The sequence below is a fragment of the Micrasema longulum genome, unplaced genomic scaffold, assembly GCF_059751315.1.
Source record: "Micrasema longulum isolate JH-2025_06_02 unplaced genomic scaffold, ASM5975131v1 h1tg000194l, whole genome shotgun sequence".
Taxonomy (NCBI): Eukaryota; Metazoa; Arthropoda; class Insecta; order Trichoptera; family Brachycentridae; genus Micrasema; species Micrasema longulum.
The window spans coordinates 400931-424611 of NW_028277399.1; the positions used below are offsets into that span (position 1 = coordinate 400931).

Sequence of the window (23681 nt, forward strand, 5' to 3'; positions counted from 1 at the left end):
GTTTCTAGAACGAAGAGATAGTCCTTGTTGTGATAGGGGCTGGACGAGCTCTTTCGTTAAAGAGGGGAAGTGGGATTATTAAAAATATTGTGAAGAAGTGATAGAATGTGAATGTTTCTTCTGTGCCTGGTACTGAGCCAGTGTAGTTGCGTGTGTGACATTTTGCAGTCGTTCCAACTTATTAAGCAGTTTAGAATTATCATCTGGGTAACATAAATCTGCATAATTATAATATTATAAACATATTACAACAGATATGGAGACCATTTTTGAGAAGAGAATGGAAGTCTATGCATTTGCAGGTCCTTTGACCTGTCATTGGCTGGTTTGGTCATATGCTGTGTAAATGCCTCGACTTCCACATTTATTGCACTAAAATGTTAATTTTAATAATTTCCTGAGGGGTGAAATGCAGTCCTTGTCTACAGAAATTTGAATGAACTCAAAATATTGTTGAATAATTATACTGTTTTTTTTATTTTTTTTATTTATTGATTCACACAAATACATACATATTACAAAAAATCTAATAATAAATTTATCCCAAACTCTATGTCTACCTAAAGATTATTGTATTTTATTTTATTTATCGAATTATTAAATAATGTACCTGCCGAAAATGCTCGGTGATCGGTGCATTTTAATGCGAAGGCTTTTTATAAATAAAAATATTAAAATTTAGTATCCATATACCCATGTTTTAGATTTTCAGAATGTTGATTACGTATTGAATAATTACACGTAATTGATTTCAACAATTGGGCATTTTTATTATTCGTATTTAGCGCTGTGAAAAAATAGATTATTAAAAAAAGATCATGTATATTTTGTCCGAGATGTTTTCCAGCTGACAACATTGTGCGGGGAGTTTCCGCCATCTGCCGCCAGAGCGCCCAGCGCCTACATTCGCTCCTCTAGTCGGCCAGTCAGCTGTTCGGTGTTGCGCGCATGCGCGCTTGCGTTACGTTCGTTGCTCGTTTCGTTTATGGAAGCATCGAGCCAGCGACTCGCTTTTCCCATGGCCGATTTTAACACTAACATAATCGCGTTTGCCCCCTTTCATTGCATCTCGAGATAAGCGGTATTGCTGCATTTTAATCGCTTACAGTGGATATTCGCCGTGTTCCGCGCTCGCACAGTGCACTCCCGCTGCAACTTCAAGTCGAGGCGAGCCTTTGACGTTTGGATCGCGTTATCGAACACGATTTGTCACGTTCGAGTGTTCAATATTTTTCCAACGCCTATGAAATGCATTTTCCCCGTCAATAACTTGTATTTCTGCCACTTTGAGCGCTTCTCCTTCGATCGCTTCTCGACGATCCGCAGCCCGCAGGTAAATATACGTCGACTCCTTCGATCTATGTTAGCTGTATTTTTTCGCAGCGCGCTATTTTTTATTGTACTTGAAATTGTTAGGTAATGTAACACTGTGACATAAGATGCGCTGACTATTTTACTGCCGGATAATTCACACGTCATTGAAACTATCTGACGAAATTTCCAACTTCTGACTGAATTCCTGACAGCTATCGCCTACAGATGCACACGAACCTCGGGTATCACACGCACTTATGCCTCGTGTTTGTATTATTCTATCGTTTAATTATCTCCTATACTTCCTTGAATCCTCGGACAATCTGCCAAATGCATAAGAAGAATTTAAAATAGCACGAAGTACCTAGTTATACATAGATTTTCTTTCCTTTTATTAAAATTTGCATTATTAGTTCAATATTTGGACTACAGGGGTATGATTCCATTCGCTTCTAGAATAAATATTGAATTTCGAGGGACTTGTGAAAATAAAAGAAAAAGCTAATACCGAAATCAACAGCTTTATTTTATTTTACTTTTAGTAAAAAAATACAAGATAAATTTTGAAATTCTATAAATAACTTTTGATTCATATTGTATCTGAATAAAAACATGTTTTTAGAATTTTTATTTTCACATTTTCAAATAAAAATAGTCATAAATTACGACACTTCTTCAATATTGAATTGTGCATTCAAGAAAGCCAATAAAGTTAATAGACATTTATTGTTTATCCTCTGGTTTCCTTCCAAATAAAACTAACATAAATCGGCGTATGCATTTAAAGGAGAAAAGCATAGTATAGACCAATTTCTATTTATTTATTATATTACAGCATTAGTCAATTACAACAGTTATATGAAGTTACGAGAAACTGAACAAAAATAACATAAAACTATGTAGCAAAGACAAACAAGGGAAATAAAATAATGGTATACAATATATATTTAAAAACACGATCAATAAGACTTCGAGCTAACCCATGCCAATCAATCTTCATCCCACACTGCATTAATGGCGAAGAGATCTACGAAAAGCCGGAAGATCTATACCAAAGAATTCAAAGTTGTGTGATGAATTGACTAATGCACTCATTCTGTAGCTAATTTGTTTTGTTAATTCAGTCGTATTGTACGAGTGCAAAATACGATTTTGATTACGTTAGAATAAGATGGATACATAATGAACAAACGAACTTACAAATAAAAATTGTGACAGAATAAGCTGCCTCCTGGACATTGGGGCTTAAAAAGAAAAGTTGCTCTTAGAAGATTTGATAAATAGCAGATTTTAACTTATAGTGACACGGTTAGGAACATAAAAAGAAATTGATTGCAACAGAGAAGGGACATCACTCATACCATTAAGTCATTTAAAAATGCATATAAGTTCCATCTCAGTTCTACATTTCTCCAATAAAGACAGTTTGAAAGATTGCTCTATTTCCAAATAGGAATTATTACCCCTTTACAATCCGAGCAACCATGCCACCTTTCTTAGAAAACAGTGTTGGGTAGACTCGATATGGTCAATGAGTCTCGTGGCTTGATTGTTATAGTTCATTTTGCACAGTTAAGGTTATTTTTTTAAATAAAAAAATTGAATTGCCTGTACTATCGATATGTTTAGGTTTAAATAAAGTGTTTAATCACGATAATAATGTTCAATTCGCTTTTGATACAGATGCAACAGCAAGTTTAGAAAAAAATATTTTCGAGTATGGTCGTGTGTTAATAACCAGCATACCATGTTAAATAAGTGAATGAACACTTCTTAATTTAATGCAATTGAGAATGGATACGGATACCTAGGCATTTACAGGGTTTATGATCTGTCATTGGCTGGTTTAAGTAACCGCTTTACACCCAAAATTCACCATTAGACTTCCATATATTCCTTTCTCAAAAATGTTTTCCCTCTATGTTGCAATGAATTTAGATTTTTACAACTCCTTAGGGATCCAGCCTGTCTTTAAAAATTCGGACATGTGGTATTGTTGTTTTTAACAAAAATTATATTTTTCATTACAGACGTTGGCGCTTGAAGACTCTGAAGGGTTGGAGGGGAATAAGTGATAGTGAGAAGTGCTATACGTATAATCTTGTGGCAATACTGCTCCTGTGACTGTGCGGTGGTGTGTGTGAGTACTACAGCAGAACAGGAGTCTCCAACAGGTATGTATTGTCTCCCGTCATATTGCATCCGTAGCATATATCTACCACACACCTACTAACACACACACACACACACACACACACACAGATACTGCCTTTTATCAACCGAGTAACATAAATAGAGTAATTTTCATTTTATCAAGGGCATAACTGTGGTATTCCACATACACATAAAAGGAGACCTATATAGATACTAGAAACGTTCACTAGAGCATGTTCTGTTTCATTATTCCGATTATTGTGAGGTTTTTGTTATAAATAAATAATAAATACTGTTTTAAGGCAGTAACAAATAAATCGGGAATGTATACCGTCAACTGTAATCCATCGCTGCTTATGAAATATCACCACCGTGATTATTCTGAAATGGGATTTGGCAGTAAATATATTCAAACATCGCCATTAAAACTTAACTCTCTTCTGTGTGCTGATGATGCCATGCTTCTTGCTAGCAGCAAAGAAGACCTGCGATTCTTGGTAACAAAAGTCTACGATGAATGTTGATAAATCCAAAGTGATGGTTTTTGAAAGGGATGAAGATATAACTGAATGTGAGATCAGAGCGAACGGAGATATTCGGAATCAGGTAGAAGAATTAGTGTATCTGGGAAGTATGTTTACTAGGGATGTAAAGGCTGATAAAGATATTGAAAGGAGGGTGAGTGAAATCTACTTTGGCAAACAAATGTTTTCGCAGGAGGCAAAACTAGCAGTTTACAATGGAGTTCTAGTGCCAACTCTGATGTATGTGAGCGAAGTATGGAGTTGGAAAAATAATGATGAAAGTAGGTTAAATGCTGTCGAAATGCGATCCCTCGGATGAGTGTGTGGTAAACGATGGACGATACGTGCACAAATGTCGAGATCCGTGAACTATGTAAGACTGAGAAATGCATTTATTATTGACAGAATCAAGAAAGGGGTGCTGCGTCGGTTTGGACATGTAGAGCGAATGGACAGTGAAAAAATGCCTAAAAGGATCTACCTTGCGAATGTTGACGGATGCAGAAATCGAGAAAGACATGGCACGATCAAGTCCATTAAATACTTGAAGATGGACATGTCAAGAGTAGAAATCATCAGCGTGCGTGCATGAGAAGATGTATGAATGTAGAGGAAGCGAGGTCTGTATGCGTAGATATAGAGTGATATGGCGTTCTACCCTCTCTACCTACCCCTACGACGAAACGACGGGATGGTTTGCTAAAACCGGGTTGTGGTACCGTGGCCAGTGTCGCGGATTCACAGATCAGAGGCCCGAGGTTTGCACCCCGCACTACTTTGCCATTATTCTGAATAGCAATTCCTGGGCTGGTATTCTGAATGGAATTGCGCGCGAAGAGATCGCCCTATTAGCGTGTATTTAGTGCTTAAATATGCGTTAAAAATGTGTTTTCTAAGCGCACTTTTGCATTTAGGATACAACCCCAGGGGTGGTATTCCAAATGCTGTCGTGGCCGTATTATCTCATGTATTTACATACAAAATACATGAGAAAAACTGTTTTCTTGAGCCACGAGAGTGATTCAGAATAGCACCCCTGGTAGGTCAACATAAAATATTGATTTAATAGTTTTTTTTTGTTACTGCAATATTTCATAGTAGTTGGACGGGTGATTGAAGCGCAAGACTGATCATCTTGCCTTCATGTAGAAACAATTTGACAGATAAATAATTATAGTGCTTTTGACCAAACGTTGTTTAAAAAAAGGAATATTGTGGGGTAATTACTACAACTAGGTTACCTCAAAATCAGCATTTTTGAGTTAATCATTAAAACCGCTACAAATAGACAAGTTGCCATGCATCAGATGATTTGAATGCACGACTCGTCTATTTGTAGCATTCATGGAGAAAGATACAAAGATGTGTTTTTAGTGGAAAAAAAATGCCGATTTTGAAGTAACCTAGTTGTAGTAATTACCTCACAATATTATTCCTTGCCCTTGTATTAAGTCTATATTATATCTCTTATTAGTCTCCATAGTATATTTTTTGTGAAAATGTTAGTGTATTAATTTGAATTGTGTTCAGAACTAATTAATTCTAATTATGGAATTGGTAGTGATTTACTTATACATTTGATTTACTAACAATAAATAATAATATTAAAAAACAAATATTTACGTTAAAAAAAGACATAACATTACATGTTTTTAAAATTATTTTTTTAATGAGAATATATTGTAACAAGTGATGAATAAACAAATTAATTAACTTATTGTTAAAATTATATTGAAATTAAAATACATTTTTTATACATTTATTGAACCCATATAATCTGATGTCAAAAATGTCAATCTCTTTGCTTTCAATGCTATTCTATAGTCTGCATATTATTGATATATGTGATTGAAAAACGATACATTATTATCAAACATTTTTGGGTTGCTAAAGTTAGCCATTAGGAACTTTGATATTATTCAAACAGTAAAACTTTCTAAATTACTGTTTCACATTGTGATTGTAAACAATTATGTTATAAAACTTACTGAATCTACTATTTTTTTTTTTCAAATAATTTTAATGGCGTGCCCACTTAAAGGTGTTTCGTCATATTTTTAATCCATCACAAGATTGTATATGTATATGTTTATGTTTAAATTCCTTGTTTATTTAGTTTTGAAATCAGTGTAAAAAAAACTTTTAAAATTTGTTTCGTTTTGCTCGCCTAAATATGTGTTTGTCGCAAGTCTCGAGTTAGTTTTACTAAAGGTTGTACTCGCAGCAATACTTCACTGTCCCGGAACTGGCATCTGAAGCGTAAGACAGATCATTTAACCTTCATGCGACGGATGATCAAAATGCGTTGCATTTAGTTTTAGAAATGATTAAATATGTGTAGCCTACACGAGTCGTGAAATATTAGTCAATTTACGAAACTAAAATCGACATTTCACAGATTCAATTTGGAGGTCAGCACATCTCCAAGTAGATATGTCATGCTACTGCTCTTAGAAAAATCCTACTAAAGTAAGTTTGATCATGCATGTAACAATTCATAGAAACAGTGCGCATCTGGTTACAGATCGTTTGATTATGAATTCTCTAAATTATAATGCTATTATTGAAATACATATCGATACACATACATTATCCTTGAGAAATTGCCTGGGTTGCATGTTGAAGTGGCGTGCAGTAATAATGATTGCATTCTATGGGAATATTAGTTATCTCCTCATTCTGACAGCTCCACCCGTGATTATAAACACCTCACCTTTGTAATTAATTATATTCTTGTTTGAAAAATCAAACATTCAACATTTTATACACAAATTTCAACCATCTGACTAACCATGTAAAGGTAAACAGAAAGAATAGACTATTCTGCGTTTTCTTACATGAAATATGAGACCTCCTCCTCTATGATGAATAAATATATTTTTAAATAAAACTAACAGATTCAGATGATTGAACTTTCGAGAAAACTAGATAACATTAAAAGGAAAAAAGTGAAATCAATAAAAATAAAGCAAAAATCTTTTTTCTTAAATTTTAAATTCAGTATGTGAAAATCAATTTTAATGTTTGGTTTTTGTTGCCCAGAACAGTGTTATTTGTTGATTTCTTAAATCTTTCATTGTCCAAAAAAGACTACATTAAAAAAAAATGTTAACTTATGTTACGCAGGCTTCACTACGATGTAACAGGTTTAACGCAGAAGACTAAAATCAGTAAAAAATTAAACAATTACTGCTTTTATAAAAATCCTTCGTATCTCCTTAAATATCATTTATTTTTTAATGAAATTTTGAATACACACTCACCGTATGCTGCTTATGATAATCTGATAAGAGTAGAAGTCAAATATATTTATGACAATAAAATACATAGGTATTTGTCCATATTTGCATTCGGAGAACGACAAACGAACAACGATCCGTACTGTGAAAAAATATCATTCTAAAATGTCGCTATTCCGCCCACCAATCATAAAATGAAAATGTGTTCAAAGAAGACGGATATAATTTATAAACTCATTGACTTAACAAATCATCTTGGAAGTATGTGTTCTTATCTTACTTTTAACAGTTGTGTGTGTGTGTGTGATTAGGAGCATTGACACAAAATACTCGGACCTAATAATCGAGTAGATCTACCTTTCCCACCTTTAAAACGGAGCCGGGGAGTTTCTACCCTTCCCGCCGATAGGCGGGAAGGGTAGAAACTTATCAGCACTTGCTTATCAGCACCAGTCGGGCGAGCAGGCAGAACTACCCTTCCCGCATGAAATGTGTTAACATTTGCTATTGTTGGTTTCGCTCTATATTTAATGAGAGAAGTCCCTGAAGAACATCACGCATCCAAGGTAACTAGTCCAGTTACGGGTTTCACATGGGAACAGTATAAAACATAACGTCCATCAGGAGTAAGAGGAAATTGGAAAAGGAAGAGAAAACGGAAAGAGTAGTGAGAGAAAGCGAATATAAAATAATCGTATCATACTAAAAAGGTCTATCAAACTAAAATTATTATTATTATATCTGGAGCGTACTCGATTCATATATTGTTTTTTTCAAATATATTACAACAGAAATGAAGAATATTTTATACATAGAAATAGAAAAAATAAAACAAATAAATAATGAATAATTGTCTTTATTCTGCATAAAAGTTACCTATATTTATTAGAGACTGAACCTTGAGAAGGTTGTAATCCAAAATGATAAATTAAAATTTGAAGAAAACATTTATTTGTATGGAATAATCAAGAATATTATCAAGCAATCAAAGCGCTAATTAAGAAAGTAATTATCATTCAATTACACAAAGTGGTAAAGTAAACCGATACACAAGATAAAGTCCATAATTAAAGTTAAGTTTTGTAGATTTTTGTTAAGAAAACAAAGTTTGTTCAAATTATTAGCGGACAATCTGTTATGCAAATCATTTTGTACGAGACCTGCAGTTGAAAACAGACGCTCTGAGGCAACTGAGCTCAGTTGAAAGGACAAGTATTATAGCTTTTCAAACTCTTAATATCGGCTGTATATAATCGGCGATGCCGATGTATCGGCCTGCTGATTATATCGGTATCAGAATCATTACATCCCTACTTATGACCTGTCATTGGCTGGTTTAAGTGGCCACTTTGCGCACCGTGTAACATTCACCATTCTGCCTGTTTGAACATATATATTCCTTCAATTCTTTCATCTGTTTATCTTTGTGAAGTTAAAGAGCTGAAACCATAATTGATGCGGGTGATATTCTTACCGAATTATTTCACCTATGTACTAAGCAACGCCTGAAAACATTCGAAAATTTTTTATGCTTCTTGGCCGAAATGGATCTATCAACAAAACTTTTGAGTTTGTCTAAACTTTTGTAGACAAAAACTGGATTCAACTCCCTCGGAAGCCAATAATGTTAATAAGGACACGTTTAAACAAGAAGGGAAATAGAAATCTAGGCATTTACATTTATTTGTTTTTATCCAGATTTGATTGTTGCAGCGATTGTAAACCGAGGTGTTGATCTGGGTATTCAGTTGTATATTTTCTGGTCTTTTGAAATTTTGCCAATATATTTTTTTTCTACCCGTAAAGTATGCTCGAATAAATTACAAACTGGATATTATGTTCTTATGCCATTGTATTACTGGCTTGCGGTGTTGATACAGCTGCTGGCCCGTGTACTATGTTTTCTGCTAAATATTTCAAAGCTTACTTATCATTTTGTTCTGGATAAACCTTAAGTCAGTTGACTAATTATATTTTTTTAAATAAATTTATTGCATAAATAAGTATCCATATTTAATACCAGTTAATATATATAAAACTAGTGGATTAGAAAATGATTACGGACCGTCCTCTGTTAGGATAGTCTCCATCTAACATGGCTCAGCCTGTTCTAAGATGGAGATTTTTTATGTTTTAAAGTATAATTTGTAGTAGTTCTATACTAATATAACAATAACAAAAAAAAAAAACTTAATTATAAATGCATAACTAATTAAATGCAAGTGTTTGTATAGTTATCATATGATTTTGTATATAATGTTGAATTCAGCTATTACAAATGTTTCACAATGAATCATAAAATCAACAATACAAAATATATAGATGTTCAAATGTGGGCAGAATGGTGAATGTTATACAGTGTGTCGAGTGGCCACTTAAACCAGCCAATCTCAGGTCATAAGCCCTGTAGATGCCTAGACTTCTATATTAACTTATCTAAAATGTTCTTCATCTCTGTTGTAATATGTTAATAAAATATATAGGTTCGCATCCCATAAATCCCAAACCATACCTTGATTTCCATCTTCTAATTACAATTAATATTTAATATTTGATTCAGGCAGAGAAAACTTGTCGAAATCCGGCGCTCCCCAAACACTAGATTCGGAGATTGTGCTTTTGCCGTTGCCGGCCCCTCTGCCTGGAACCGATTGCCTTAAAACTTAGGAATCATCGACAGTCCCAGTCAGTTCAGATCCCAACTAAAATCTCACTTCTTTAGTTTTTCATACCATCAGAAAATATAAAATTTCCGTTTAGCTTATTTAGAATGGAAGTTTAAGTATACAGCGCCCTTGAGGTGATTTTTCACAAAAATGGCGCTATATAAATCAGCCAATTATTTTTATTAATATGGCTCTAAAATTGAATTAAGTATTTGGGTAAAAATCACAAGAATTCTTTTTTTTTTTAAATACAAAACTGATTTTATCTCAATGAGGAAGTTCAGTGGTTTTTTAATTTTTTTTTAATAGCCTTAAACTAAGCCAAAAATTATTAAAAAAAATAAAAATTGTATCGTATTTTCAGCGCTATGATTTTTGAAAGTTTTGTTTTTCTGAAATTATTCCCCGTGTGACATCTCAAGTTCTCTTCCGCTTCTTCTCGGTCAGTTCTGCTGATTGGTCCGTTGACTTACCACAAACCGGAAATCTTTCACAACACTCTTATCATTGGTTTATTCATATGAACGCATGCCGTCGTTCAGAGTAGTTTGTTTTTATTAAAATATTTTTTTTATTATTTTCAAGAAATTTTGTCACAATTTAATGCTCTAATTTTTATCGCGCGAAAGAAAACATTTTTCATATCCAATTTCCTATTGTTAAGCTCCCTCATTGTATGAAAATTTACATCAAACATTTTTTAAATCAACAGTTTATTTGTCATTACATACTAATGATTTATTCTAATGATGTGCTCAACTCCCTTTTTTTCATAATTCTAGGAATATGCTGATGTATGTTATGTAATAATATTAGTAATTAATAACGCCGACTGTTAATGCATTTTTCTTAGTTTAGTTTTACTTGTAACTAGCAGGTACAATTGAAATTTGGTCCTTTGGACCACAGGCATCTGCCAGACCTCTTATACGTGTAGTTTTCCACCTTTCAAATTTGGAACATGCCGCGCGTAAGTTTTTTTTTTTTGTATCCAGTTTCTCGTAGGGCTGAATTTCCTCATTGAACATGTTTAGAATTGAACGTATTATATTTTTCATACAGAAAAACTTGATTTTCCCTTGTAAATAAAATCGAAGATAAATTTGAACTTCCCATTAGAATACGGACCTAGAACCCTGGACGAGTGTTTTCAACTCGATGGCTGCAATCGAGTAGAGATAAGTCCGCCTCTGTGCAGTTGTTAGTGCCTTTCGCCTACCATTCTCGAGGTCCTGGGCCCTGATTACAGTGGGAAGTTGACATTTATCCGGCCTTCTAGTCCAGTCCTATTTAAAATTCTCATATCACTCTTTGATGCGCCTGAACTACTGAGCTCAATAAAATTAAATATCCCAACTAAAAACCTCAGACAAAACTTACTTTTTCATACCGATAACCATAGAACTAACTACGGTTTTCATTCCCCTATGCCCAGAATTCTTAGGTCAGCAAACAAACATACCAGTCTTGATTTCTTTGATAACAAGTTGTCTTCTTTCAGACGATCACTGAATCAATTTCAATTATAAACACCTCTCTCCCGCTTCCACTCCCACCAAGTCTACTATATGCCATTGTGACCTTCTACTTTCCTTTATAATAATTTTCTTTTTATAAATATGTTCTTAAAAATGCCCATTGGGCGCATATATAAATAAATAAATAAATTTATCCTCAATTTTATCTACAATGTAACATTAAGTTTTCTGTATGAAAAGCAGAATATGCGTACATTTTTTTCATTTAAACATGTTCAATTATAGGTTACCGATGAAGATACTTTAAATGTTCTCATGCAAATATACTCATTTTCGTCCACAAATATCGATTTTTCTTCATAGACAGTCGAAGATAACTCTATTTACTTCTCATTGTAATCGGGGCCCCGGATTTGATTCCTGGCACGGTCGTTGTGAAATATTGATTTTAAAAATTTTTTAAACTGTAATATTTCAGTGTTCCTGGACTGGCACCTGAAGCGTAGGACTGATTGCTTTACCCTCGTGAAACGGATGATCGAAATATGTCGCATTTGGTTTACAAATACAGTACTTTATGCACCACTGGGTGCGGAAAGGGGAATGATTATGATGATGATTAGTAGTAATGATAGAACGGATAGTGCTTGGGGGATGGGTTTAGTTGTTTGATTTTTCTCTGCATTGTTACGAAAAAGTTGTTGCATCAGCGGTATCGGAATAACAAACCTTAAGTCATGCCATTTATAATTATTTGTAGGTTTATTCCATTGTTGCCATCGGATGTTGACGGGGATGGGTGTCGTGTCGTGTTGTCCCGTGTACCTAGTGCGGTCCGCCAACTAGGCAGCCTTCAGGATGGGCGTGGCCGCCACCAAATACCTCTTGCTGAATCCAGATGCTTCGTACCATTATAGGGTACACTCCACAGACTATTATAAGCGTAGATTACCAAGAGCAGAAGTTTGTGTGAAAGCTGTGTAAATTAAATAAAAATAAAATATGAAACCTTTTTTGTTTTTAACCACTTAATATTTATTTAATTACCTACCGGTTTCGAAGCTGCACAAACTTTCTTATTAAGGCACAATAAAGTAATTAATATTATCTTATATCATCATTTCAACAGTGTCTACGTATCGGATTTAGTATCTCGAAAATCTCTGGAGAGATTGCGTGTTTTCTAAATTGTTTAAATTCCATATAAATACATTCCATTTTAATTTCTATCCGATCCAAGGATCACTCCACACTACCAGTAGCTCAATCACAAATAACCATCGAATAATAATGCTAATAAGCGACGTGATAACAATTTCTCACCACGGTTGTTATTCGTATTCGCGATCAAAATGAACAACATCCTTGAACACCTAATATTATATGTCAAAATATTTACATTTTATGTCATATAATCCTGCTGCGCGATCACATATTTGAATTTCACCCGTGAAAATATGGAAAATATTCCAAAACTGCTATTTTTTATTTATTTATTATTTATCATGCTATTCATTGCATTTAGCCGGCGGTTGGCGAGCCAAATGTCAAGAAAAGCATTCGCCATAGTAATTGTAATTTAATTTTAACTTTTTTGGATTAGATACTCTTTGCTATTTTGCAAATGCAATATATTGTATTATTTTTTATAGTAAACGCCGATTTTTTGCCAGTGAACTGTATTTATTTACGAGGAAAACAAAAAAAAAACCTACACGAGCGTTGACGTACAGATTACACATGCGTTGAGTGCGACAACTTAAACATGTTCATTATTGTTTATTGTGATTGCTTAAATGCTTAACATGTATTTAAGCACGTCGATAGTTATTTGTGATTGGGGTCTACCGCAAACTCTGAATTTGGACAAAGAAATTTCAGGTTTCTGGGTCCCCAAGTATTCAATATGTTACCCGAACATTGCAAAACCACGACCTGGATTCAATGAAATAAATTTGGTAACTGGGTTTAGGAAAAGAAAAATCGGAAAATTTTCTAATATACGCTCTTAAACAATAAATAGTAAAATTATATATCGTATAACTGTTTAATAAATAAACTAGCAGGTGTTATTGTTTATTTTGCATACAAACGTCTGCCTTAAAACAGGTCTTGCCTAGTTATGCCGACTAGAAATAATCCAGGGAAATCTATTACTCTAAACATGTAGTAGATAAAGAAATTGTAATTTTTGTTAATAAACCGTGATTATTATTATTTTTCTACAAACAAATGTGAAAGGTGACAGATCGCCCGTTTATTCCAGCACCATACCACATTGGATCCAGGTATAAGTGTGGAATAAGTTTCCATAATCACTATCTCAGCTCTATACAGAGTATAACTTTCCCCGAGATTTATGAGAATTTTTACTGTACATCTTTATTCTTCCACTACGCCTATGCATAATTTCATACTAGGTTTATGAGTAAGGCCCCTTGACTTCCATATATCTCGAAAATGGTTCTGTTTCTCATTTTATTAATTGAAATGCAAAAAACACCGATGCCCTTGGATTGTAAATTTAAAAATAATTCAGATTATTCATGGAATCGACATTACAGTCTATTTATTGTGGATAACTTATATAGCGCCATTTTCGTAATAAAATACCTCAAGGGCGCTTTACATGGTGATTCTATTGTTAAGTTAATTTAATTGAAGCTTTTAAATTTGTAATTTAATTAAAATAATTTATTTCAGTCATTATGTATGCGCTCGCCACACTGACCCGTCGACCATTCCTTGTAAAAACCGAGCTGAGAAAAAATACTTTTCTAGGTGCAATTAATAAATTAATGGCAGCTACGTACATAGACTATCTTATACTGAAAATATTCACTGCGAACAGTTGATAAAGACATTAGTAATTAATTGAATCGGCATTCACTTCGTAATATAAATTATTGTGAAAATAGAACTTTGTTATCAGCGTTACACAGTTTTATTGTTTTACAAGAATACTACTACAGCTTCAGGAGAGCACTCCTCTCATCGACGGGTGATATAAAACTCGTGAAACGGGATCACCCGTCGATGGGAGGATTGCTCTCCCAAAACTGTAGTAGTGTTCTTGTAAAATAATAAAATTGCGCTTAAATTTATGCTTTTTATTTTGTTTACATGTCTTTATATAGCACCTCAAGTTTAAAACTGTAGTATGTGCAAACAGTATAGTTTAGAGCGGTGTTTCTTAATCCGTGGTCCGCAGACCCGAAGGGAATATATGTATGGGGGTACGCAATCTTATCTCTGGACCATTTAACAATAATAAATAAATGCCACCGAAAGTCTCGTAATCGCTACGCTTACTTAACACGGCGAATGTACGACAGCGAGCAGTGTGCGAGATGCGAGACTGACTGAAGTGAAGTGAGTCAGTTACAGTGTTGCCACCTTGTCATTTTGAAATGCCTTTTTTTTATATTTTTTCTTCCAATCCGCCAGGAATTCCGTCATCTCCAAAATCCCGTTAAATACGAAATGTTTCCCGTTTTAAGAGCACTCCAATCCGCCAGATATGACAGGAAATCCGTCAAGATGAAATCGCTGGTCAGTTAGTGAAATAAGTGCGTGCGGGTCGTGACTCTTTTTACTAAGGGGTCCTTGAAAATTGTGCTTGATTTCCTAGGGGTCCGTGGCTGAAAAAGGTTAGGAAACGTTGGTTTAGAGATATGGGGGGGTTCGAAGATTTCGCTTTGCTTGAAAAACCGGGTTTTTAAAAAAAATATATATTTTTTTTTGTGTGCTGTTTTAATTAAAATTTATTTTCCTTTATTATTTTAAAGCTTGTGATAAATGTGATGTTAAAAATGAGAAATTTGCACATATTTCAGTTTTCCACTCAAGGTGTGATAGAAATAAAACATTGTACCGGGCGGTCAGCGCAGAAGTAACGTAACTTACAAATAGGTATTAATTGACTTAAACATTGGAAAGGGTCCACAACCACGCGTTGTATAAACTAGAAGTGATTCAATATTACAGTGTGTCTAGATCGATTTCGTTACGTGGAAGGTAAGAAGTTCAGTCTTACGCTTCACTTGTCCGTTTAGGAATATTAAAATATTATAGTGTAGAACCACCTTTAAAACCAATATTTCATGTTCACCCTGCCTGGAATTGAACTCAATATAAAAAAAATGGTAGGCAAACACGCCAACCACCACAGAACGAGTTAGACTTATCTCTACACAATTTCCTTTTTACCTAAGAGTAGCCATTGCAAAGAACGATTTGATAACAAACTGATTGTAAAATGTCTCAAAATACCAAATTTAGTATTGAAAATATGAGAGTATTTGGATTTTAGAGAATCGGGTTGTGATACCGTGGCTAATTTTGCGGACCGACAGATCAAAGGTCTGAGATTTGAACCCCACTCTATCCCGACCTGATTCCCATTTTCTAGTAGTGAGTTTATTTCTTTATCTATTTAAATGTACAATACAGCGCTACTGCCAATTACAATGTACATATTATATTCTATTATTAGGTCATTACTAAAACATATTTTAAGAAAAAAAGCACAACAGATTATTAAGGTCTAACATATTATAGTCCATAAAAACAATAGTAAACAAAGACGAATAAGTCACCAATACACATTATGATACATAGTTAGAGAGGTTTTGAAGACTTCCATATTTATTTATTTATTTAAACACTTTATACAGGGTGTTCTTTAAACCCTGTCACATCCGAAACCACAATGATCAGTATGGGCAAGAAGACATATTAGCATATTTAAAAAAATATTTAGAATAAAGAAAATAAAAAAATAAAAATAATAACACTTAGAGCACCGGCCGAATACACACATAGAATTTACCCTGTGCCCGGCACATTTTTGTGAAATTTCATGCTTTGTGAAGGATTTCTTAAAGTGTCATAATTATGAAAATACTGGGTTGAATCAATTGAAACTTCTCATATTAATTTGAAATAATTTAATAAATCATTTTTGTATTATAGTTTGCCAACATTGACCTTTATACAGAGCCACATTGCAATGTTCGCACACATACAGGTCTCACTCCTTTTTTGTGCCTTGTATCTCGGAGCCGTGTAAACACGTGATTATAATAACCACGCGTTAAGCATGGTTTACCAGCAGCGAAAAAGTACTAATAAAAGTCACTAGATGTCAATAAAATGCACTTTTTTAAACAGCTGGTAAACCACGTGAAAACACGGGACCGGGACACAACGCATGGTTATATAACCACGTGTTTACACGGCTCCAGGATACAAAGTATTAAACAAAACAAATGGTTGCTTACTTCTGCAGAGGAGAAGCGCGGCCGCGCATTTTTGGCATATCAGACTTCCCCTCCCCCCTCCTTGTTTCTCCCTTGCAGAAGTCAGAAACCATTTGCTTTTTCTGATATTATATTTTTTTAAATTTTAGTTGTTCTAAAAATTTATTTTCATTTGCCAATATGTCTTCTTGCTCATACTGATCATCGTGGTTTTGGATGTGGCAGGGTTTAATGAACACCCTGTATACATATACAGTTTACATAGATATGCTTGCCTTTAGGCGATTTCTTCCTAACTACCCACACCGTTCAATTTGAGAAAATCAGTGGTATATTATGAACATGTTGTTGGTATTTTATATTATTTTTATTTTTAAACAAAATATTTATGAACATATTTAAGAAATAAAGATGGACTCAATATCTACACTATACTATGAAGGGAGGCGGTGGTAAAGAGGGAAGGAAAGAGGGTGGAGAAAGGAAATACTTAAATATTCAGGAAGTGATATTTCATATGTGATTTTTATGTAAATATAGAAGCGTCTGATGTCTCTGATATTATTCTCTTCTCAAAAATATTTTCCCTCTCAGTTGCAATAAATTTAGATCTAGATTACTCTCTAGGGAGTGAAATCCTGCTTGTCTACCAACCATTTGGACACACTCAATACATTGTCTTTTAAATGTTGTCCCGGAATGTTGACATTATTACTATTTACGATAATTCATATAGTTTCTGTCAAATGTCTAATTCTATGTAGGTTTATACATTTTACCATGTAAATTATGTATTTATTTTAAAGATTTATTTTTTTATATATGTTCATAGCACGGACTTTAACATTTATCTTTAATATAAAAAATAATATTTCAACCTATATATTACATACAATGCACACATACTTGTTTACACTGTTCTATTTAATTCTGCTTTTGTTATTTACACTTTGCTTAAGCATGCTTACATAAACATTTTTTTTATTTTTATCTTGTACATTTTAATAGTATGCCCAATCAAAATTAATTAAAAACTCTCTGAAATTTTGACAATTTATGCAGTTACATATTTATCGTAATTATCAAAAGAATTAAATTTACCTTCATATAAATATTTAGTAAATGCATAAATACTATACATTTTTTCATGGCTTTAATACTAACTTTACGCTCTGTAAACGTAAATACTAATCATATATGTACTTTTAATTATGTTAATGCATCTTAATTAAGTGCATACACTGTTAGTTTATTGATAAGGCAGTGACTTCAGCAAGAAAGAAATATAATGTAAACATTACCCATAATCTATGCCATACTATACTATGTAGGTGCAAAAGTAAAAATGAAATTAGGTGAAAACTATTATATTAATATATTAATCAATGCAAAATATTGTCGGCCTAACTTATACAATTCCTAACTCCCAAATTTACCTTTGTTCAGGGGAGAGTAAAAACAGTTATTACTAGTGATGAAACGGATAGTGGTTCAGCCAGATACTAAATATCCGGCTCGATGTCTAAAAACATCCCTAATAAAATAATAAAAACTCCCCTAACTTTCATGTTTGTTTGTTTGTCGTCAATGGACCAATGGGCAGAACTGATCGAGAATAAGCGGAAGAGATCGTCTGTCGTCACAAGCGGAGTTATTTCAGAAATACAAAACTTTATTAAAAAAAATCATAGTGCTGATAATATGACCTCATTTTAATAAAGTAGTTTCACCCCTTGCGCTTTTTTTTTTAAAAAGATATATTTTTAATAAAAACATAATTTTTGATAAACATTAATTATTTGCGGGTTAAATTCTTTTTCTAGGGTGTATACCGAACACTGGCGAACAGTTTTATGGAAAAATATCTGTTTTTCAAATAATGAGGGTTATTTCCTTTTCCTCAAACACGGGCGATATCAATAAATCAATTTAGTGGCATTGAGATCATAAAATTTTCGCATTCAAATGCTACTATCCGATATCTGGCCGGATAATAAAATTAGGCCGGATACCGGATAATTACCGAATATCCGTTTCATCTCTAGTTTTTTTTCAGTAGCAAATTGTAGTGAAGTTTTTTTTCAATGCATATTTTTAAAAAGAATCAAAGACTGTACCAATATACAAGTTTTACACACATACTTAATGTCCTAACAGAAAACGCCAAAATAGAATTTTTGATAATTTGTTTATGATAGTTTCCGTAACGCAAAAAAACATTCAAATAATGTTTATTTAAACTAAATTATGCATTGTTACTATTAATGATGTCCGCCACGTAGTAAAATGTTCAGTGTGTTGGCCTACCATGCGTTAAGTCTGGGGTTCAATTCCCAACTCGGTTAACATGAAATATTTATTTATAAGGGTTGTGGTTCCGTGGCTAGTGTCGCAGACTCATGGGTCAGAGGTCTGAGGTTCGAACCCCACTCTATATCAATTTGATTCACATTATCTAATAGGGAGATACTTTCTGTTTGTTAAAAATGACCCTCAAAATTAAGGCATTTGGGTAAATCATAAAAATGCAAATATTTATTTTTAATAAAAAAGGTTTTTTGCACAAGAATATTTCATAATCCCAGAACTGGAACCTGAAGCGTAAGACTGATCACCTTACCTTCATTTAACAAAAATGATCAAGATTCTCCGCGGTTGGTGTACCAATGCAGTGCCCTACGCACGACTAGGCGCGGAAAGTAAATAATGGTTTTCAGGTTGATTACGGCAGCCCCAGTGGTGGGGTGGGTGCCGGGTTAGATTCCTAGTGAGATCATTATAATAAAATGTTAATTCTTGTGGGTGTATTGGCTGTAAATGCATCACTGTAATCGTACCGCTCGGTCCGCTGCGGTCGAAGAGGTACCGGTTTCTAATTCTTTCCTGTTGTGTTGCAGTCGGCAGAAGCTCGGGAGAGCGGCGTGAGAAGCGTGCCTGCCCGCGTGGCATGGTGTGCGGAGCGGCTGCCGCCCGGCCAGCCCCGGCCACCGCGCGCCGCGCCGCCTATGGCCGAACAGGACGCCGCGCCGCGCCTCGCAGCGAGGGAGTCCGCCAGGTACCGACCTTATTATCGCCGGACACTCGTGACAACGACAGCTGTGTAAATAGTGCGCGTGTCGAGTACACATGTTTTTTAACGCTTTATAACACATATTTTGTGTTGATTTTATTTCTTGCAAACCTAATAAAATACATTATTGTTTAACATAATAAATACTGACCGACTGAAATTTCAGTTTCAATTTTGGCCAGTTTCAGTCAATAAAACGAGGTTCGCTTAAAAATTGGCCGCACCTTCGGCTCAGCCGAAACCTGCGGTCTGGATATGTTGAATTGTATTATTAATTGAATCGGCATTCACTTCATAATAAATTATTATGAAAATAAATCTTTGTTATTAGTGTTACATAATTTTATTCATATACAATTACACTACTACAGTTTCGGGAGAGCGCTCCTTCCATCGACGAGTGATATAAAACTCATATTATTTTATATCACCCGTCGGTGGGAGTGCTCTCCCGAAACAGTAATAGTGTTCTTGAAAAATAATAAAATTGTGTAACACTCAATAACAAATTTTTATCATAATAATTTATGTCGAATTGAGTTTGGCTGTACTCGGGTGGAAAATTAGCACAATTCAAGTTATTTGATTGTTGTCCATTCAGTTAATTAGTTATTGTATTGTCATTGTGTAACATAAAAATAAAATCTAGATTGATTTTGTGAGACTATAGTTTTTCATATTTAGATTTTGTAATTCCTTTATAGGTAATAACTTAATAAGCTGGAGTTCCCATAGCGTACATTGAAGAACTGTTCAACACAAGTTATATGTGTAACATAATAAGACAAAAACAACTGAAAATATTTTAATGAACTCCCAAGATTTAACAAGAAACACACTTCATTTTGGGTGTTTTAAAGTGAATTTTAACATATTTAAGTATGTTTCAGTTTTGGTTTCAGCCTAAACTAAAACTAGAAGTTTCAGTTGAAAATCGTGTTTCGGTTGGTCACAAAAAAAAAACCTCTTGCATTTGAAAAAGCTGCGTGGAAGACTGGTCCACCAGGTGTACGTTATTACGATACTCTTCTGTTAAGACTCTGTTAAGACTCGTTAGATTCTGGTGGTATATTCGTGTTCCACTTTGTTCTAGGTGTCCTATAAAGGGTTGAAGATTTGATTAATAGTTTTAAACTTTTTAATTCATTTGTTTCGGTGCATTTGGCTCTTGGTCAATTAAATTTATGCAAGCAACTTTGTTTATAAAAAAATATAAAAACAACTTTGTTTTTAACCATTTTTTTTCTACTGACCGATTACAAAGCTACACAAGCTTCCTTTATCAAGGTATACTTAACTAATGAATTTTATCCTATTTTATTTTATCAATATTATGCTGTGCATGGAGCTAATAAATCAAGTATTTTTGGAGCACAAAAACACCACTGATGAATACCGTTTTTAGGAAGTAGTGAAAAGACTATTTCTTTTATTATTTCACGTTGAACTTTAAATTAATTGTCTTCTCGCTACTGATTTTGTTAGTTTTCCCAAAAAAGGTGATTATGGACAGTTGCGTTTTTGCTTTTAATTTTTCTATTGTAATATAGGCATGTAACCTTAAATGAAGTGTTGAGAGTTATAGGAGCTTAAGCGACACGCGAAAGTTATAAAACGCACTCAAGCGCCAATATTTAAGCTGAAAACTAAATAGACTAAAAAAAAAAAAAATTGTAGTTAAAATTAATGTTTCACTAAAAAATTATGCCAGAGATACGTAACTGCCAAATTTGTTTGAGTTGTCAGATTACATTATTTATGTTAAAAATCGTAACATGTTCAAAAACTATTTTGCCAAACGGTGTTGAAATTTCGTTCAAATTCCTCAGGCTCTCAGCTTCTCATGTAGACGATAATGAATTAGTAAAATGGATATATATATGAAAGGTCATTTTCCAGACACAAGCGTGAGGGCGGGCGCCGGTGGGCCGCGTCGCCGCCGCCCGCGCACCGCACGCGCTCGCGCACCGCGCGGCCCGGCGGCTCGCTGCTGCCGCTGGAGGAGCGCGACTACGCGCGCTCGCCGCTCAGCACCGCGTCCGAGCCGCCCGACTCGGACCACTCGCTGTACTCGCCGCGCGGCCGCAAGCGCCGCGGCCCCCGCGCCCCAGGCGCCAGCGCCAGCCCGCCGCGCAAGCGCCGCCCGCAGCCCGCGCGCCGCCGCACCTACCCGCTGCGCAGCCGCAAGGACCTCCGTGACGCCTCCGGTACTTACCTTACTTACTTACTTACAGTGGTGAACTGAATCCAGCGTTGTTTGATCACCTGTTACACGAAGGCTTACTCTTCAGGTGCTATTCCGAATCTTCTCGCGGGGGTAAAGAGTGGTTAATTGATGGATTTCTTTTTTTTGCATGTGACTACACTCGCTTCATATATATCCAATGGTCAGAAGACAAACTTATTAAATACAAAAAATAGTTTGTCCATCAAATGGATGAAATGAGTATTTGATTCAAATTATTTACTGTCAATTCTTGATGGAATTCCATTGTAATGATGTAATAACTTATATTTACATATGAGGATATAAGTTATTAATTTAAAAATACTTGGTACATACATATTATACAGTGGTAAGGATAATATTCACCAGTCTGAAGATGCCCATTAGAGGGTGAAAGCACTAATTGGTCAAACAAATAACAAGGGAGTGTACCAAGTATTTTTATATTAAAAACTTATATCTTATATGTAAATATAAGTTATTACATCATTAAATGAGTATGTCCTACCTTTTGTTTTTTAACATTTTTGTTTGTAGAACGAAGTATTCAAATATGTTTTTTAACTTTCTCATTGTGAATAGTTTTTAAAGATATCTGCTAAGCAAACGTGCCTGTTTCTATATAAAAGAAAGTTAAACTAAACCGAGGGTTAGATTGATACAATGATTTTTGGTAAAATGTTGTTTTATTCATTTTCAATGTTGTGTGATTACAGAGTTAAGTTTTATTTATTTTTACACAATACATTTCAAATTATTTGTTTAGCGATAAGCACCGAGTACTGTAATCTAGTATCCCATTTATTATGCGTGTTATTGGCTTGGACATTGAACACATAACGTTGACAATAGTCTCAGGCTATCTACTAAATCGACTAAAGGAAATTCAGTGTTATCAGATTGCTGGCTTATAACAAACAACCAAGAATATATTTTTAAAACTGACCCCAGTCTCTTATTATACCCAGACTAGAAGTGTTATTCCTGCAATAACAATGGCGATATTTAAATAAGTAGTGTTAAAATGTCGTGGCGAAATTTTTGTTTCGCAATTGTTGAACACGTGTTTTGGAAAATCATATTCTTCGGTTGTAACATCTTTTGTCTGGGTAATTATCATTAAACAATATATTGATTATCCCCTAATTTTTATTAACAAAAGAGAATAGATTTAACTCATGTGAAATTGTATGACATTAAAAAAATAATTTATTATGGGAATTAGGAATATGATAATTTTGTACACTACGTAATATTTCCATCTGTATATTGACATTTGATTTATTTAAAATATTTTTGGCCTTTTTTAATAAATAATTACTATAGAATCCATGTAATCTGTAAATATTAATACAAATATAGAGAGATAATTATTATTATATGCCGTTTAAATATTTAATTTCATCATACGAATATGACCTGATACCACTTAAATAAGGTTCAAATTCTTGTCCGCAAGTATAAGGGACAGACGCTTTCAATCAATTCTAGAGTATGAATACTATTTTTTTTTTTCCATGAAGGATGTGTAAAAACACGTTTTAAAATATATATTTTATTTCAATGCATGGCGGGCAAATGCACTGACCACTAAACCACGATATAGAAATATAAAATATATAAATAAATAGTTGAAAAAATAAATGCAGTATTTAAATGCACCAAAAATAAAGTACAGACATAATACTATATTTCGCCAGTCAGTAAAATATTTGAGTGGGTCTTTTCAATAATAAATTACCATTCTT

At 34.1% G+C, this 23681-nt stretch overlaps 1 protein-coding gene across 3 annotated transcripts in view; it reads left to right on the forward strand.

Moving 5' to 3' along the window:
- Positions 1–23681, forward strand: part of ctrip (E3 ubiquitin-protein ligase ctrip) — a 111237-nt gene that overhangs the window by 45179 nt on the left and 42377 nt on the right. For 2 of the 3 annotated variants that reach the window (XM_088243198.1, XM_088243200.1), the window contains exons 2-4: positions 3345–3488; positions 19534–19691; positions 21606–21913. In XM_088243198.1, coding sequence (XP_088099324.1) covers positions 19642–19691; positions 21606–21913 — 358 coding nt within the window. In that variant the 5' untranslated portion in view covers positions 3345–3488; positions 19534–19641. Of the gene's footprint in view, positions 1–802; positions 1334–3344; positions 3489–19533; positions 19692–21605; positions 21914–23681 lie in introns of those variants that run through there. The other variant, XM_088243199.1, reaches the window with a different exon arrangement.